Source organism: Lynx canadensis, chromosome E1 (genome assembly GCF_007474595.2).
Source record: "Lynx canadensis isolate LIC74 chromosome E1, mLynCan4.pri.v2, whole genome shotgun sequence".
Classification (NCBI taxonomy): Eukaryota; Metazoa; Chordata; class Mammalia; order Carnivora; family Felidae; genus Lynx; species Lynx canadensis.
The window spans coordinates 41,823,694-41,843,868 of record NC_044316.2 but is presented as its reverse complement, the minus strand read 5'-3'; the positions used below and the strand labels follow the sequence as shown (position 1 = coordinate 41,843,868).

The 20,175-nt window shown below is 37.3% G+C and overlaps 1 protein-coding gene across 5 annotated transcripts in view; it reads left to right on the top strand.

Annotated features, from left to right (window-relative positions):
• GPATCH8 (G-patch domain containing 8) overlaps positions 1-20,175 on the top strand; it is a 102,071-nt gene that overhangs the window by 37,997 nt on the left and 43,899 nt on the right. For 4 of the 5 annotated variants that reach the window (XM_030296923.2, XM_030296919.1, XM_030296922.1 and 1 more), the window contains one exon: positions 18,967-19,034. In XM_030296923.2, the coding sequence (XP_030152783.1) occupies positions 18,967-19,034 (68 nt within the window). Of the gene's footprint in view, positions 1-16,824; positions 16,870-18,966; positions 19,035-20,175 lie in introns of all 5 variants that reach the window. The other variant, XM_030296921.1, reaches the window with a different exon arrangement.

Here is a 20,175-nt window from a genome sequence, read left to right as displayed (position 1 = left end):
TTAAGAAAACATTAAAAAAATTGTTAAAAACAAAAAAAAGACTTGTAGTGGAAAAGATATGTTGATAAGGTGTCTGAAGGGAACAATACAAAGACCTGTTGATGAGAGATATTATGGAGCATTGCTTATTATAGAGGCAGAGGATGTATTTAAATTGGAATAAAGCAACAATGAATGATAGTTGTATTTTGTGGAAGTTGGATTAGATTTGGTTCTTGAAATTGTTTTATAACCTTCTAGCAGCTTTTTTTTTTTTTTTTTTAGGTTTTATTTTATTTTGAGAGAGAGAGTAAGCACAAGTGGAGGAGGGGCAGAGAAAGAGGAAGAGAGAATCCCAAGCAGGCTCTGCTCTGTCAGTGTGGACCCTGACTCGGGCTTGATCCCGTGAACTGTGAGATCACGATCCCAGCCGAGATCAAGAGTTGGATGTTTAACCAACTGAGCCACCCAGGTTCCCTGTGGCAGCTTTGAAATGAAATGTAGTTCAAAATCTTTATTTTGCCGTGAAATGTTTAGTCAGTAGGTGTAGCCTAGAAGTGGAGTACCTAAACTTTGTTACATTGTCTAGGTGCTTTTTGATGGTTTGGCTGCCTTTTTTTTTTTTTTTTTTTTTTTTTTTTTTTTTTTTAATCATAAACAAAAGTTCAGCCTGTGGGAAAAATGGATGGGGTCTGATACTCTTTCATATCTCACCCTGTCTAGAAGATTCAATCAATAACAGACATCCAACAAATATTTACTGAGCTATTCAGGCTGCAAATAAGCATAGCAAACCATGGACAAAGTAGGTAAGACATTGTCCTGTTCCCCAAGACTTGCAGGCTCCACACTGTCAGCATGGAGCCCAAGGTGGGGCTTGAACTCCCTAACCGTGAGATCATGACCTGAGCCAAAATCAAAAGTTGGGTGCTTAACTGACTGAGCTATCCAGGTATCCCAAGTCTTGCTTTTTTAAACTGCTGTAGACCTTTGAAGATTTCTTGAAGCTAGGGTCTACGTTTTATACTTTTATGTATTCTTTCCATACTTAGAATTAAGTATGTGATCATTCTGAATATATAATTGACAAATCACTCCAAGTTCCTCGAAGGTAGGGATTTTTGTCTAGTTTTTTGTAAAAGTACTTGGTGGAGGATGTGAAGGAGGTGTGAGCAGCATTTAGAAATATAAGATACAGGGGCGCCTGGGTGGCTCAGTCGGTTAAGCGTCCGACTTCAGCTCAGGTCACGATCTCGCGGTCCGTGGGTTCGGGTCCCGCGTCGGGCTCTGGGCTGATGGCTCAGAGCCTGGAGCCTGCTTTTGATTCTGTGTCTCCCTCTCTCTCTGCCCCTCCCCTGTTCATGCTCTGTCTCCCTCTGTCTCAAAAAATAAATAAACGTTAAAAAAAATAAAAAAAAAATATAAGATACAGATAAGAGTTTGGCTCTGCCACTAACTTTAAGTAAAGGGACAAGTTACCATCACTGAATTTTTTTTGGTCCAATAAATGGGAATTAAAATCTCTGCTCATTTTCTCACAGTTAATGGGGATGAAGTAAATTAAGTGAAGTCACTTTATAAAAACTATAAAATGCTGTATAAATGCTTATTGCTATTAATATCTCTTGAGTATATTTAGATATTTTAACTAAATTGGAGATAATCCATCTTTAGGTCTTTTTCCTTTTTTTTAAAGTTTATTATTATTTTTACTTTTTAACGTTTATTCATTTTTGAGAGACAGAGCATCAGTGGGGGAGAGGCAGAGAGAGAGAGGCAGACACAGAATCTGAAGCAGGCTCTGGGCTCTGAGCTGTCAGCACAGAGCCTGGCGTGGGGCTCGAACTCACAGACCAGAGCTGAAGTTGGACACTTAACCAACTGAGCCACCCAGGTGCCCCTGTTAATTTTTGTAAAGATGATTTTTTTAAGTTTATTTATTTTGGGGGGAGAGAGCACAGTGGAGGAGGGGCAAAGAGAGAAGGAGACAGAGAGAATCTCAAGCAGACTCTGAACTGCCAGCACAGAGCCCGCTGCAGAGCTTGAACCCATGAACTGTGAGATCATGACCTGAGCCGAGTCAGACACGTAACCCGTCCAGCAGACTTTATTTTTAAGTAATCTGTCTACCCAATGTGGGGCTCAAACTCACAACCCTGAGATCAAGAGTCACAAGCTCCATCGACTGAGTCAACCAGGCACCCACCTTTAGGTCTTAATAAACCTAAATTTATGGTCATAAAAACCATAAATTCAGAAGCCCTGTCTTGTTGCTATTTCCCAGAATTTACAATATGGTTCTTATATGTGCTCACTCTGTGCTAGATAACTGACTCCTGGATCTGTGTTTTTAATGCTGTGTGCATTTTAGGGTCCCTAAACCCCTAATTTTCGTGTATTTTTCAATGATTCTGAGGTCTTTAGTTTTTGCCACTTCTGAGCCTAATTTGCAATACCTAACAGTCCCAATCACTAAACTGTGGCATTGGGAAAACTGGATAGCAACTCAGAAACAAGAGGTTGGATCCACACTGTCATTTCTTACCCCAACATATATTCCAGATGAATAAAATATTTAAATGTTAAAAAAATCTTAAGATCACTAGGGTGAGCAATGAGATAATTATTATTTTAAAATTTTTTTTTCAACGTTTTTTATTTATTTTTGGGACAGAGAGAGACAGAGCAGAGAGAGAGGGAGACACAGAATCGGAAACAGGCTCCAGGCTCCGAGCCATCAGCCCAGAGCCTGACGCGGGGCTCGAACTCACGGACCACGAGATCGTGACCTGGCTGAAGTCGGACGCTTAACCGACTGCGCCACCCAGGCGCCCCGATAGTTATTATTTTAAAAATAATGTTGATGGGGCGCCTGGGTGGCTCACTCGGTTAAACGTCTGATTCTTGATCTCAGCTCACGTCTTGATCTCAGGGTCATGAGTTCAAGCTATGTGTTGGGCTCTGTGCTGGGCATGAAGCCTACTTAAAAATAATAATAATAATAGGGGTGCCTGGGTGGCTTAGTTGGTTAAGTGTTCAATTTTTGGTTTCGGCTCAGGTCATGATCTCATGGCTTTGTGGGTTCGAGCCCCACGTTGAGCTCTGTGCTGGCAGCAAAGAGCCTGCTTGGGATTCCCTCTCTCCCTCTCTAGCTGCCCTTCCTCCACTCATGCTGTCTCTGCCCCTCTCAAAATAAATAAATAAACTTAAAAAATAAAAAAAAAGAAATAATGTTGGAATGAGAACATCTTTTCTAGATTTAACTGCAAGCCCAGAAGTCTTTAAAAAAGGATACATTTTACTATCTCATTGCAAATAAAAAAGAAAAAACAAGTAACAAACTGGGGGAAATATTTGCAATATCTCCTTATAGACAAAGGAAAAATTTCCTTCATGTGTTTATTACCTAAAAGAACTTACTACCTAAAGAGAAAAGGGGACATGATATGAACACTGTTTATAGAAAAATAATGCAAATGACCTTTAAGTGTATGAAAATATTTTCAGTCCTTCTTATAATAGAAATATTCTTTATCTAATTATTCATCTATGTATTTTTAGAAATATGCATTTGTAACCACAAATACAGTTTTTCACTTTTGCTTTGGAAAGGTTAAAAAAAATTAGCCTGGTCATATTTTGGGAAAACAGGTATTTGCATCATAGCCAATGACAATATAAATTGGTAAACCACTGCAGAGAACAATTTGAATTACTTTAAGATTAAAATGCACGGTTCCTTGGGGTCAGCAATTCTAATTTTCTGCTCTTCGTTACTCTTTGAAATGCACAAAATAATGTATGATTGAGATTATTATATTATTTCACGATAATTTAAGATTGGAAACAGTTGGCCATATTTTATTGATTCCAAGACATTTTTTGCATATTTTAATAAAGATAAAATCAGATGCATCTTCTTAATGGCATTATAGTTATAATTGGAAGCTTTTAAATTTTTTTGTGGCACATAAAATGTGTTTTATGGTTAATGACCATTTTGGATTTGAAGAAATAGACCACTGAAATTGTATAAAGGGAAACCATGCAGCTTTAAAATGATTGAAGTACAGTAGTATGTATTCAGTATGTGTAGAACAATTTCCATGGTACCTTAAGTAGAAAAGGTACAGAACAGTGTGTGCTATATGTTAAAACTATCATTGGTGTTATATACATAGATATATATAGATTGTGTTATATACATACTTATACATATATACATATGTGTGTATATGTGTGTGCATATATAGACCGATAGATACACGCCTCCTGCTTAAAATCAGTATTTTGTTTCCCAGATCAGATGATCTGTTTGAAAGCTTTACTTGAGCACCTATTTACATTATTTAAAATGAGTTACACGTCAACCCCTAACCAATTTTCAAAAACACAGCTGCCTATCTGTGAATTAAAAGAAAGTTGTTGGGATATAAAATACTTACACATTTCTTTTTTATTACAAAATAATTAATATGGTTGTTAACAAACAGTTGCTTTCTGTGTAGGAACATGTCTGTCCCTTTTGTTGATATGTAAGAAGCTTCTCCAAAGTTCTAGTGTATATGGAATGTATTTCTAGATTTCTCATGTGTCTTTTTCTTAAAAATATTGAATTAGATTTTTGAGAATGAAATATAAACATATTACTGTGCAAAACCTTTGATTGAAAAATATTGTGTCAAGAGCCATGAACTAAGGTATTCCACTGTGAAACTTTAAATGGGCACACTCTGGGGTATGACTATATATTTGTTCGTATTTGCTTGACTATGCAGAAAAAAATCCTTGTAAAGGTAGATTCTGAAGGGAAACTGAGTTACTTTTCACTGTATTCTCTCTTTTTTTTCAATGTTTATTTTTGAGAGAGAGAGAGAGAGCAAGTGGGAGAGGGGCAGAGAAAGAGGGAGACACAGAATCCAGAGCAGAAGCAGGCTCCAGGCTCTGAGCTGTCAGCACAGAGCCTGACACGGGGCTCAAACTCACGAACCGTGAGATCACGACCTGAGCTGAAGTCAGATGCTTAGCTGACTGAGCCACTCAGGTGCTTGGCTTTTTACTATATTCTTTTAAAATTTGATACAGTATACTTACATTGCTATTTAAAAATACAGAAAATTATTTTGAAAAAGAGTAGGCGGAATTAAAGCAGAGTAGAGCAGGGTGTGTTTCTTTGGTTTTATATATATGTGCCATCCATCCCCTTTGGCTTGCAGTTTCGGTTAGCAAATAAATGATGAATATAGTTGGGTAGGGCCTATATTACCTAGTAATAACAGGGTTATTACTACTTTTATGACTGAAGGAAAACTAGACTTGGATTGAATACAACAGAAATATGTAGTGTTATAATTTAGACTTTATTGTTAAATTAGAACGTTGATCTTTATTTATTTTTTTAGTGTTTATTTATTTATTGTGGGGGCAGAGAGAGCGAATTCCGAACAGGCTCTGCACAATTTGCAAGGAGCTTGACGTGAGGCTTGATCCCATTAACAGTGAGATCATGATCTGAGCCAAAACCAGGAGTCAGATGCTTAACTGACGGAGCCACCGGGGTGCCCCAGAATGTTGACCTTTTAAAACTTCACTAACTTCCTAAGAAAAATCATTCTTTGAGAAAAACGAGCTTTCCTTTATTTTATATTTTAAGTAAACTGTACCCCCAATGTGGGGCTCGAACTCATGACCCTGAGATCAAGAGTCATGTGCTCTTCTGACTGAGCCAGCCAGGCGCCTCCATAAATTTTCCTTTAATATTGTAATGATATAGGTAAATTTTATGGATAGAGTCTTTGTAAAATCTAAGTTGCTATCTTTCTACGTTAGTTTACTCAATTTATTTTCCTTTAGGAAAAGGAAATTACATTGAGTACACATTATATGCAAAACACTGATATAGAATCTAAATGTTTTGTATGTTGCACTTGATATAGGTATTAGTGTACTCATTTCATAAATGAAGAAACAGTTTTAGAAAGGGCATACAGCTAGAGTTTCTGCCATTCAAGTATAAGCACAACTTTGAAATCAGTGGTTTTTTATGTATACCTTTGCCTTTCTCAGAAAAAGCTGATAACTGAAAATAAGAGTAGTTGGGGGAGGACAGACATGTAGCTCCCCCAAATCACAAAGGTATGGATTGTCATACTTGAAATGGGTCTAGCTGAAGGAGCCTGTAGCTGAATTACCTCTTTTTCCTGCTAATGAAATGATCTTCTGAATCTTTACACAGTTTCCAAAAGCAAGCATAATTTTTAGTAGTTCATGTATCACATTTAGTAAGATACAGATTCTATAGAACCTATGACCTTCTGAATGAAATTTCATTAATATAAACAAAAGAGGAAGCCCATTCAGTAAATAAAATTAGAATTGGCAGTCTGCAATAAGAGGTCTGGGTTTTAAGGCTAGACTAAAAAGGAAGAGGGATTAGGGAGAGAAGAGGAGATCATAAGCTCAGTTGCTGTATAGACTATTTGTCTCAGTATAGAGATTGTCACATTTAAAAGGTACATCATAAGACATTAAATATATGTTAAGTTTGTGGCAAAATAACAGGAGAAAAGTGGCAAGTTTTTCAAATGAATATTTGGAACAGATAAGTTACAGAAGTCTATTTTATCATTCGCGTCCCTTTTTTTTTTTAAACTATGAAAAGATAGAGTGAACCAGTTACAGAAGCAGATTGGACATTATCAAGAAAGATTACTTTACTTTTTTTTTAATGTAAAAAAAAATTCATTTTTGAGAGAGAGAGCATGAGTGGGAGAGGGGCAGAGAGAGGGAGACACACAAAATCCAAAGCAGGCTCCAGACTCTGAGCTGTCAGCACAGAGCCCAACACAGGGCTTGAACTTGGGTACTGCAAGATCATGACCTGAGCCAAACCTGAAGCTTAACCAAGTGAGCTATCCAGCACCCCAAGGAAGATTACTTTTTTTTTTTTAAAGGAAGATTAAAAGAGGAACTGGTGAAGAATTACATGGAATTATTTGCACATTATTGAATACTTTGTTCAAGAAACCATATAATGAATATATATAATATTATAAAGACACTACCCTTACTCCTAGAGTTTGCTGTTTATTTTCGGAGTTAAATGCGGGAAATCTTAAAGAGTAAATGCTGTAAGTCCTCAGAAGAAGGAATGACTAGGGAAGACTTCACTGTGAAGTCTTGAGGAAGGAGGAATGGATATTACTAAAGATAGGAAATACTTGTGTACACAAGGTGATTACAGTTGGCCAAGAGTAGGCATGACTGGTTGGAGTAGAGAATGCCCATAGAGCAGTGGATTTTTTACTTTTTTTTTTTTCTTTTAAAGAAGAACCTCTCCACGTATTTTTTTGATGTTGAACCTTAATATATAAAGGCAGGGGTCACCTGGGTGGCTCAGTCAGTTAAGGGTCAGACTTCAGCTCAGGTCCTGATCTCACGGTTTGTGAGTTCTAAGCCCCACATCAGGCTCTTCACTGACAGTGTGGAGTCTGCTTGGGATTCTCTCTTTCCCCTCTGTCTCTGCCCCTTCCCCCCACCCCACCCCTATATAAATAAACTTTGAAAGGATAAAAAGGGGGGGGGTGGATGACACAGTTGTTTTGGTTGAAGCAGAGTCCTGGGTCTCCAGAAGCAGTTTGGAAACCATAAGTAGAAGGCAGTGATAGGAAAGTGGTTTGAATAGGCACAAATCAAATACTTATTGAGTGTTTACCATGTGCCAAGCACTTAAATAGTTAATTCTTACAAGTCCGTGAAATAATTATTGTTATTTTCAGTGTGCAGGAGGAGAAACTGAGGCTTAGAGAAACTTAGTAAGTTACCCAAGAATAAGCAACCGTAAACAACAGTATCAGAATTCAAACCTTGGTTTTTCACACTCTAAAACCATGCTCTTAACTACCCACACTGAATGCGAGGCTTTAATACTATACCAATCTAGAACTTTATTTTGTAAACCAAAGGCAGTTTTTGATCAGAGGAGAGACTTTCATAGCAAAAAGAGATATTAAAGATAATTTTATCTAAAATTCATTTTACAGATGGAGGAATTTAGGCTTAGGGTTCTAAAATGTCTTTGTAATAGTGCTGAAACCCAGCCCGAATTCTCTGATTTATGATCTAATTTTCTTCCCAGTATACCAGCCAGGATATTTGTGGTGGAATTTAAGTACTAGAATGTTCATGATATGTCTGAAGATGAATGGAAGACCATTTAGAAAGTTGTCACGGCATAAGATGATGAGGACTTAGAGTGATAGCAATGAAGAAGATGTAGGTATGAAGGATGATAAAACATCAACCAAAAAGCACAGTGTACAGTTAGTTCATGCATGCATCTGACTAGCAAGCCCTTGTTCGCTGGGTTTAGTGATACTCCTTTATAATAGCTACTAGCATTTTATTAAGTGTTCAATGAGTGCTTGCATATGGATTCTCTAATTTAAATGCTCTTTGAGGTAGATATTGTTCCTGTGTTTCAGATGAGAAAATTCACATTCTGAGCCATGCTTTACCCAAGACCTGGTAGTAAATAAGTGGTAGAATAATGGTGCCAAAAGTATGCTTTTAATCAGTATACTATAATGTACTTAAAGTCTATGTGGTGGCTCACTTCTCTGTTCTGGAGAGATACAATGGTGGTGAGAAATGCAAGTATTACAGAATTGAAACATGTAGTGGTTATTCTGGCCAAAAAAATTCACAGGTAGCTGTGAATGTGGTATTTTTTCCTTAGGGCACTTTAAGGGATGGTTGTTTATTGGTTTTTATAACTTCTGTCTTATTACTCTAATTTTCTCCCGTATTATTCATATTTCTCTCCTGTAGCACTTTTAATATTCTTATATAAATAGTGTTTTTGTGTCTCTTAGCCCTCGTTAGACTATAAACTTTTGAATGATAATAATTGTTCATTTACATGTTCTCTGTTTTCTTTTTTAATTCTGCATAAATTTATTGAATCCTTAGAATATGCCAGATTTGTACTAAGTCTTAAGAGTTCAAAGATGGGGTGCCTGGGTGGCTTATTCAGTTAATCATCCAACTCTTGATTTTGGCTCAGGTCATGATCTCATGGTTGTGAGGTGGAGCCCCACATCAGGCTCTGTGCTAACAGCACAGAACCTGCTTGGGATTCTCTTCCTCTCTCTCTCTCTCTCTCTCTCTCTCTCTCTCTGCCTCTGCCTCTGCCTCTGCCTCTGCCTCTGCCTCTGCCTCTGCCTCTACCTCTTCCCCACTCGTGTGTGTTCTCTCTCTCAAAAAAAAAAAACTTAAAAAGTGTATTAGTGATTTGGGGTCTGAATTCATATAATACTGTTTATTTTCCTTTGTAGTCTTTTTTTTCTTTTGAGAGAGTGCACATGAGTGGGGGAGGGGCAGAGAAAGGGGGAGACAGGATCCAAAGCAGTTTCCTCGCTGCCAGCAGTGGGCCTGATGCGGGGCTTGAACTCCTGAACTGCGAGATCTTGACCTGAGCAGAAGCTGGACACTCAACTGACTGAACCACCCAGGTGCCCCTATTTTTTCTTTATAGTCTTATTCTTAGCCTGATTTTATATTGTTTCCTACTGCATTACTTATGAACTTCTTTGACTAGGTTAATTTGAATGACTAAAATGAAACTGGTTTATGTAGAAATTGGGTTACTTATTTAGGCAAGAAAGTGGAGTGTCCAAGAAACTTTTTAAATGAGCAATATAGAGCATACAGTGATTATGCTGTTTTTGTAAATAGACTAGTCCAACCAGGTAGAAATACTTGAAATTATAAACATTCACTAGTGAACCAGTATTTGATAGATAGGAACTAAGAGGAAACAAAATTGCTTTCAATGCTATATGGATTCATAGAGTTTAGGACTGTAAAAAAAATTTTTTTTTCTAGGGATGCCCTAACATCTCTGGACTCTTCGCAGAGAGTCCAAAGGAAATAAGGGAGATTTTTGAGTAATTTCAATCTACTTGACATTCTGAATTCTTATATTCCATGCAGAGTTCATCTATTATAAATGGGACATACCATGGATTAATATCTTGCTATTCAGTACACATACATAGCCACTATTGTCTTCCTCCACATGGCAATAAATAGTAAAACATTTTGACAGTGTTTATTCAATTTTTCATAAGCTGAATAATTTATTAGATGATTTGAACTATATGTTTAATTTGGAGAAGTTCTTGCTAAAATTATGCTTCTTTAAATTATACTTTTGGCTTGGATTTAATATTTGTGTAACATTGCTTTTCAAACTCAGTCTTATTTTGTTAACAGAATTATATGTGGGAAAGATTTTTGGGTAATACTTGGGTTATTGGTCCTGGATAATCACTTTGTCCCATCTGTAAATAGGATTGTTTCATTATCACCAATTTGTATGTAAAACATTACATTTTTGTCACAGCTTCTATTTTAGAGCATCATTCATTTTATTTTGGAAGTGAAAGGAAAACAAATGATTTTAATTTTCTGAAGCCTTAAGGAGGTAAATGGTTTAGAGTCCAACAACATCCTACATGGTGATTTATGGTTTCCAAAGCTTCTTCTGTTTGTTATATCTTGATCTGCATACCGATCCTGAGACCTTAGGGGAGGCTGTGGAGACTCAGGCTCTGGTTGTCAAAGGTGACACAAATGCTTAGAAATGATCTCTTATTAGAGAACTGAGATTTTGTAGCCCAGCTTTTTTTGGGACTACCTAGAAAAATATAGAAAGAAAAAAATTAAAGATGAACTGGGGAGAAGGTAATGTGGAAAGTAAAGGAGGAGAAGTTTAAATGAAGGTGGAAAGTCTTTTTTGGGTTATTGAGTGATCCTGGAATAGTAAAAAATTCTCAGTGTAGTTATGGAAAAATAACCAATAGTAAGAGAATATAACTCCAATAGGGTGTTGGATTGTTGGATTATTAGAGTGCCATAGGACTCACTACTATCCACATAACTCTCCAAAATATTTTCTACTCAGATATTTTCCACTCCTTATAGCTTAAGAATTGAAGTGAGCCGTGGTGCCTGGTGGGCTCCATCAGAAGAGCATGTGACTCTTGATCTTGGGGTCATGAGTTTGAGCCCCACATTGGGTGTAGAGATTAAGTACTTAAATAAATAAACTTGAAGTGAGCCTTAGAGAATATTAAGTCTAACTCCTTAAACATGTAATGCCTGTTTCTCCCTGACTGCTAACGAGCGACAGTAGATAAAACAAATTGAACAAGCCTCTCATGAACAGTAATGCAAAATTCAAATATTTCTTTATAATAGCTTACATATCTTTTGAGATATGGAAACCTGTATAATATGGCCGTGTGTTCTATTTGATAAAAATATTACATGATTACAAGACAGTAAATTATCAGTATTTTGTGCATTAAGCAGAAAGCACCATGATGACTAAATATATAGACCTGAACAAGTCCTAGACCCACTATGAACATGTTCATTCTTTTGAGTCAACAAATGCTTTTTAATTGAACACTGCTCTATCCCAGATCCTGTGTCAGTTATTCAGGATACAAACAGAAGTAAAACTCAGGGCACAGAAGTGTTACCTAATTTTTTTTTTTTAATGTTTGTTTATTTTTGAGAGCGAGAATGAGAGAGAGTGAGCGCGAGCAGGGGAGGAGCAGAGAGAGAGAGGGAGACACAGAATCTGAAACAGGCTCCAGGCTCTGAGCTGTCAGCACAGAGCCTATCCCGGGGCTCAAAAACTCACAAGCTGTGAGATCATGACCTGAGCCGAAGTTGGGCACTCAACCAACTGAGCCAATCAGGCACCCTTAACCTTTTTTTTTCTTTTTTTAAAACTAAGGACCTAATATTCTTTCTCCCTCTTCCCCCTGAGCCCCATGTTTTGGGTTATTTTAACCTGAAATTGTATTTATTAAATTGATTTTCCCATTAAAAAAATTTGAATTGATCATAATGGTTAGCATGAAACAACCTTCAATGAGTCAAGAGATTTTTAGCCCAAACAGGGGTGCCTGGGTGGCTCAGTCTGTTGAGTGTCCAACTCTTGACTTTGGCTCAGGGCATGATCTCACAGTTCGTGAGTTTGAGCCCTGAGTCCAGCTCTGTGCTGACAGTGTAGAGCCTGTTTGGGATTCTCTTTTCTCCACCCTCTCTCTGCCCCTTCCCCACTCACACTCACAGGTGCGTGCGCATGCTCTCTCTCCCTCCCCCTCCCTCCCTCCCTCCTTCTCCCTCTCTCTCCCTCCCTCTGTCTCTCTCTCTCTCTCTCTCTCAAAATAAGTAAACTTTAAAAAAAAAAATTAGCCGAAGCAATCTTACCTGGAGTAAAAGTTTGATTTTCTTTAGGTGACTTTTTTTTTAATTGAAAGCATCTCACAGTTCCATTTATTAATCTTTTCTAAGGGCTTGTGTATCTCATGTCATCTGTGGATGACATGTCCTTTTCAGGTTTAACATTCTGATTCCATAAAATGTTTACTGAACCCTTTTTTTTTCTTATTTCTTTGTATTGTTTTTTATTTATTTTTGAGAGATCAAGCACTAGCAGAGGAAGGGCAGAGAAAGAGGGAGACACAGAATCCGAAGCAGGCTCCAGGCTCTAGGCTCTGAGCTGTCAGCACAGAGCCCTATGCAGGGCTCAGACTCACAAATTGTGAGATCATGACCTGAGCTGAAGTTGGATGCTTAACCCACTGAGCCACCCAAGCACCCCACTAAAGCCTTTTGCCCTTTGTCCTCATTTACATTTTTTTTAATTATTAAAAAATAATAAATTTTTTACAATTTATTTTTGAGAGGTAGAGAGCAAGCAGGGGAGGGGCAGAGAGAGAGGGAAACACAGAATCCAAAGTAGGCTCCAGGCTCTGAGCTGTCAGCACAGAGCCCAATGCGGAGCTTGAACTTATGAATTGCGAGGTCATGACCTGAGCTGAAGTCAGTCATTCAACCGAGACACCCAGGCGCCCTATGTCCTTGTTTAGTAACATTTAATAGTAATAGTAATTTTTATATTAATATATATTTATAATATATTTTAATTATTAATACTAAATTATTAATCACAGGCTATGTGATTAAAATTTAACTACTTTATCTTGTAAAGCTAGCCCTGATACTTTGGTAAGATGGAAGGATGGGAATTCTTTTAGGTCACAGTTAAATTTCTTTGCTCTTAGAAAACATCTGTATTTGAAAATCAAAATAATCTGGTTGTTGTATAGATCACTAAACAGGCTATGGCAAGAATATAGTTAGTTTGGTAGTATTGGAGAATTTGAATTCTGTTGAGTAGGAAATCTTTTTTCCTTTTCTTTTTTTTAACGTTAAAGTCTATAGGAATAATATGCTTGATGTTTCCAGTTAATGTTTGCAGGGAGATGGCATATATCATATTAGAGTTTAAATGATGCTGAAAGTAATCATTCTTTTTATGATACCAAAGACTATTCTTTTCAGAAGAAATTTGCAAAAATGAAACTTTGGCTTGGAAATAGATATACCATTTTTTCTCTGTTTCTGAAAGCTGTATGTATCAGTGTTTTAATAATGAAATTATATTTAAATACATTAACATAGCTTAGTATATAGAGTCCTTTTTTTTTTTTAAGTTTATTTATTTTGAGAGAGAGAGAGAGAGAGAGAGAGAGAGAGAGAGAGAGAGAAAGCAAGCATGGGAGGGGCAGAAAGAGAGAATCCCAAGCAGGCTCCTCAGTGTCAGCTGTCAGCGCAGAGCCTGAGAACTAGGAGATCATGACCTGGTTGAAACCAAGAGTCATACACTTAACTGACTGAGCCAATCAGGCACTCCTAGAGTCCTCTATTTTGAATGGTTTCGCAAATCAGAAAATATTTCATACATGTGTTTGAGTTGCTTAAAGTAAGAAAGATGTCAGGTTAGGTTCTTGGTCTTAATCAGTTTAATGGCCTTTTGGAAGTGAATATTGTGACTTTTGATGGCTTTTACTTATTTCTGCTTTATTAGGGTCAGTCTTTAAAAACAATTGCAGACATCTTTTTTTTTTTTTTTTTAATTTTTTTAACGTTTATTTATTTTTGAGACAGAGAGAGACAGAGCATGAACGGGGGAGGGGCAGAGAGAGAGGGAGACACAGAACCAGAAGCAGGCTCCAGGCTCTGGGCCATCAGCCCAGAGCCCGACGCGGGGCTTGAACTCACGGACCGTGAGATCGTGACCTGAGCTGAAGTCGGACACCTAACCGACTGAGCCACCCAGGCACCCCAACAATTGTAGACATCTTAAGATAACTTAAGATATTTTTAAGCTTTTTCAGATATATACATTTAAACTTTTTCAGATATATATATAAATGTTCTGTTCCCCGCCCCCATGCCAGAAGTTGAAGTTGGTAAGATAATTTTGTTTCATTATAGGTAATTACTGGGGTTTAGGACTCTGTTGATCATTGCCATTTGCCCAGTGCCTTCCAACAGTGTAGTAGCAATTCAACAAATATTTGTAATGAATATTTGTTGTTGAATGAATCTTAGTAAGGGGAAAGACAGCAGAGAGAAATTGAGGTGTTCTTGTATCTGTTGACTATCCAGCCAGTTTTTTAATCACTTTGGAAGCTTCTTCATTTCTAATTTGTTTCTGTAGGGAAATCCTATATGTCTTCTGATTCTGAAGTGTGACTGATTACCAAATTATGGTTGTCCTTTAATATTTTCTTCTCAATTGTTCTATTCCTTGAGTTTTTCTCTTTAAAAATAGTGTTTCTCAAAAAAGTATTTCTCTTCAGTCCAGTTCTTTGGGCCAGTTTTGTAGATTAATATATCTTTAACTATATTAAAATCAAAAGTGATTCATGAGGGATTATTCTCAGAAACAAGGTGGCTATAGTTAATCAGTGAATTTTTGTATTTGGCCTTATTCTCTTCTCTCTCTTTAGTTATGAGAAGTCATAATAGCTTCACGTTTTTTAAACGTTTATTTGTTAGAGCATGAGTAAGGGAGGGGCAGAGAGAGAGGGGGGGATAGAGAATCTGAAGCAAGCTTTATGCTCAGCACAGAGTCTGACACAGGGCTCGATCCCAGGACCCTGAGATCATGATCTGTGCCGAAATCAAGAGTCCGATGCTTAACCCAGGTGCACATTTTAGCAAGAGATGCTTATATGCACATTTTAAAGTTTGATTTAGAAAATATGAATATCAATTTTTCCCCATCATATGAATACATTAGTATTGGCATATTCTAGATCTGGTGGGGGCCCCCCCCCCCCCCCCCGCTGCCCCACTTCTCCATTTGGCCGGATCACAGAGTATTTATTGATCTTTGGCTGAGGAGGACAATTTCTTTTATAGAAAATATTTAGTGTTTTGATTGAAGTTGCCTCCTTTGGAGTGAAATAAGTAACAAAATGTTAATTTAATGAATCTTAAGAGAGATTTTTTCCTTTAAAAGAAACAAAGAGTAGGGAACCTGGATTTAGTTCAGTTTTTTAAATTTTATTTTTATTTTTTAAACATTTTATTTTTAAGTAACCTCTACACCCAACATGGGGCAGGGACTTAAAACCCTGAGATCAAGAGTCACATGCTGTACTGACTCAACCAGCCAGTAGAACCCCTAGTTCAATTATTTTAAAAAAGAAGTTGAGTTTTCTAGAGAATATCCTATCAGCAAACATTTGGTTGCTACCTACCTTTTGAAAAGTCATCACTATAAGTTGTTATTCAGGTGTTCCACAGTAGTGTCTTTATGATGGGATTTGTCATTAATCACGAATGAATGGAGAGGATTTTTTCCTTGGTTTGGACCCTCTTTAATAATGGAAAGAAATTGCTGCTTGGCCCAGGCAATAAAGTCATCTTCAGACTGTTTTTTGTTTTGGGTGTTGTTGTTGTTGTTGTCACATATACGTATAGATATCTTTTATAAGTAAGCTCTACGCCCAATGTGGAGCTTGAACTCATGACCCCAAGATCGAGTTGCATGCTCCACCGACTGAACCAGCCAGGCACCCCTGTATTTTTTTTAATTGAAGTGTAATGAACACACAGTGTTATATTACTTTCAGGTGTGCAGGATGATTCAGCAGTTAAGTGTAGTTCCCTGCTGTCACCAAACAATGTTCTAACAATACCTTCAGATTATTTTTGAAGCCAGACTGTTTGTTTTCTGTGATGAGTTACCTCTGAGGGGATTAATTGTAAATGTGACAGCCATCTTGATGCCACTTTCTGGAGTCCTGGTCTCCTTCAAAGCTGGGCTTTGTTGTATGCAAAAAGATGTTGGCAAGCCTGGGAACACTTCATTAAAAGGAAGCAAATTTCTGAGGAAATTTACTTGAAGAGTTTTATTCATTCATATCAGAACTCTAATGCACATAAGTTTTCTAAGCATAGTGTACAAGGTTATTTTCCAGACCTCTTATTTATTATATTTTTTTTAACAAGGTCTTGATGATTCCCCTCCCAACCCACAGATCCTCTTAGAGTTCTTTTACTGAAGGAAATGACTTGATCACTCTCCAGTTGATCTGTCTTTGATGTTATTTCTTCAAGAAGTCTGAAGTTGGGCCCTGAATACTGATTTACCAGAATGAATAGTTAAGTGAGAGATTGGAAGCTAGAGCGAGTTCTCACTGTAACATGCCCCCCTCCCCCCACCGCTCCCTGCATTATTAAAGAGGAGGTTGGACATATTCCCGAGTAACAGCGCAAAAATCTCACACCCTGGTCAGACCAATGTGAAAACAACTGCTGGAGCTGGAAGTGTCCTTCCTCTGTCTGCAGCTGAAATTGGGGGAGGGACAAACCAATAAGTATTTTACCCCTCCTTATCTGCCTGCTAGAAGGCCTGTTTCCTGCCCTCATGGTTTCTGCCTAACAGATGGTGTTTCTTTTTTACAGCATTATGATCCTGGACTTGTTGTGGTGATGGTAAACTTAGCAGTGGTAATTTTTTATTTTCAGACTGAATTACTCCTTTTGTCATCAGTGCACCAATATGTTAGGCTTACTTTCTCTGTTGTAGCCTTCATCCTTCTGCTTGGTCTTTTTCATTTTCCTTTCCTTTCCTTATGCAACTTGTCTGATCCTTGTTCATTAAAGGGTAATGTTAAGAAGGGATGTATCTGTTTGTGTTAGAACTGCCAAAAAAATCAGTTAAAACATTAAATTCTAATACTGTCAAAAACTTGATTTCCCCACAATGTAATGGGCACTAGCACTTGCTACTGCAATTTATAAATAAATTAAAACAAAACTTTGACTGCCTTAGGAGGCAAAAGTACTAATGCAGAGTTTATAAACAGGGGTTTACAGAGGTAATGAATTTGTACCAAAACTTTCTTGATTCTTGCAAAACAAATTCTGACAGACTGAAAAAACCAAAACAAAACAAAAAAAAGGAAATTTCTTTGACATTTCTTTTCAATTCTTTCATTGGACCATTTGTGTATTTTACCAGTAAATCCCTGATTGAGACGTTATGAAAGTGATATTGCACCTAGGAAGTCATTTTTATAACCTGTCTTCAATTTGGTCCTTTTGCTAAAGATTGCAGTCACTGCTTATTTATTATACCATTGGGCATAAGGTAGTAATGCATTTTCATTTTGTTTAACTGGCAGTCTTTAACAGTATCTAAAAGAAGTCTGTATTTTAGAACTTTTTTCTCTTTTTTTTTCTGGCATGAAATGGTCTTAACTTCAACTTTCACTGTTAATTATTCTTAATTATCTCCTTATTTATTGTTTGAAAACAATAATGAGATATTGGTGATAAGTAAACTTCTGAATTTGTTTTTCATTATGTTTTAAAGACAAAAATTACACACAAGTATGGAGCAACTGGATATGAGTGGTTGCCAGTCACTTAGAGAATAGTTTCTTCTTTTTTCTCCAGGACTCCAGTCATGAATATAGCATTTATTTATTTATTTATTTATTTATTTATTTATTTATTTATTTATTTATTTATTTTTAATTGGTTTTGGTAATACCTCAGATTTAGCCTGACAAAACTCATCTTTTAGCCCAAAGGTATAATACATATGTGTGTATAACAACAACAAAAACACAAAAAAACAAACAAAAAAACAATTGTTTACACCAGCCTGAGTGAAATGATGAGGGAAGTAAACATTGTGTTTTTTCACTAAAGGTGTGCAACGGATAAGGTAAGTAAGTCCTCTTTTCAGTGGGCTTACATCACAATAAAAAGCGCAAGTTGTGATGTAAAACAGCTGTGGTAGTAAAGTGCTTGTCTGCCCCATTTTGCTTTGTTTGGCTGGTTATGAGTGGATTAAATATACATTAAAAAAAATCTCCAGCATAGATTGATTAGTTAAAAGTCAATTTTCTTCGCAACTAGTCCTTTTCACAGCTTACCAATTGCTATAGCCAGTGTTAAATCCACTCTGGAAAATGGGATCTCAGAGCACCAGTTTAAAAGTAAAACTTGTCCCTAAGGGCAACTAACTGTTGCTTTTTGTTTAAAAATTTTTCACAGCCCCAGTTAATTGTAAAACATCTTTTGAAAACAAAAAAATATTAAACATGCTGAGTTGCAGTTACCTAGTTGCAGGTTTCCTGTATCATGTTTGAAACAGTGCCCTTTTATTTAAGCATGTAATTTGAAGCATTTATTACTGGTTTTAAAAGTGTATGTGGGGGGATGTCAGTAGATAGTAAGAGTGAAATGATTCTTAATGGAAAGTTATTTGGGGGTCTTTTTAAAAAGCAATTTCTAAAGTTTTTGATTTTAAATCTCCTGGTGCCATTGCTTAGAAGTGCTTTGCATTATTTATTTGATTTTGCCATAGTAATCTGGAATTATTTCCAACTGGAACGTCAACCAAGGTGGTTAGTTGGGCTTAAACTGGGAGAGGTAGGTTTGGTCGTAAGCTGTGAGAATGGCTTGTGTTTGGTTCACTGTAGCTTTCTGGTCTCTGCACTCCAAGGCAAGATCTCTAACCACCCAAACCCAATGTATGAAGTGAACTGTTGGCTTAGCTTTGCCTCTTACCTTGATTATGTGTTCCTGTTACAGGGAGAACAGATCCCATTCCGATTGTCGTCAAATATGATGTCATGGGCATGGGTCGCATGGAAATGGAGGTAAATTGATCTCGTTAGTTTATTTTTTTTAATGTTGTATTTGTTAATATTCCAAATTCAGATGCTAATGCAAGAATACATTTATCACAGTACCCCAATGTTTATAGCAGCACTCTCTCAACAATAGCCAAATTATGGAAAGAGCCTAAATGTCCATCAACTGATGAATGGATAAAGAAATTGTGGTTTATATACACCACGGAGTACTACGTGGCAATGAGAAAGAATGAAATATGGCCCTTTGTAGCAACGTGGATGGAACTGGAGAGTGTGATGCTAAGTGAAATAAGCCATACAGAGAAAGACAGATACCATATGGTTTTACTCTTACGTGGATCCTGAGAAACTTAACAGAAACCCATGGGGGAGGAGAAGGAGAAAAAAAAAAAAAAAAAAAAGAGGTTAGAGTGGGAGAGAGCCAAAGCATAAGAGGCTCTTAAAAACTGAGACCAAACTGAGGGTTGATGGGGGGTGGGAGGGAGGGGAGGGTGGGTGATGGGTACTGAGGAGGGCACCTGTTGGGATGAGTACTAGGTGTTGTATGGAAACCAATTTGACAATGTATTTCATATATTTAAAAAAAAAAGAATACATTTATTAGAATGTAGTTTTAATATTTTTGTTTGGTCATTTAAAAATATATTGTACATTCTGGGGTGCCTGGGTGGCTCAGTTGGTCGAATGTCTGACTCTTGATTTCAGCTCAGATCATGATCCCAGAGTCACGGACTCAGCACTGAGCATGGAGCCTGCTTAAAATTCTCAGGGCACCTGGGTGGCTCAGTCTGTTAAACATCTGACTCTTGATTTCAGCTCAGGTCATGATCTCACAGTTACTGAGTTCAAGCCCCGCATCAGGCTCCTTGCTGACGGTGTGGAGCCTGCTTGGGATTCTCTCTCTGCCCCTCCCCACTCACATGTGTGCTTTCTCTCTCAAACTAAGTAAATAAACTTAAAATTTCTCGTGGTACCTGGGTGGCTCAGTTGGTTAAGCGTCCGACTTCAGCTCAGGTCATGGTCTCACAGTTTGTGAGTTTGAACCTACATCAGGCTCCCTGCTGTCAATTCAGAGCCTGCTTTGGATCCTCTGTCTCCCTCTCTCTCTGCCCCTCTCCCGCTTGCACTCTTTCTCTCAAACATA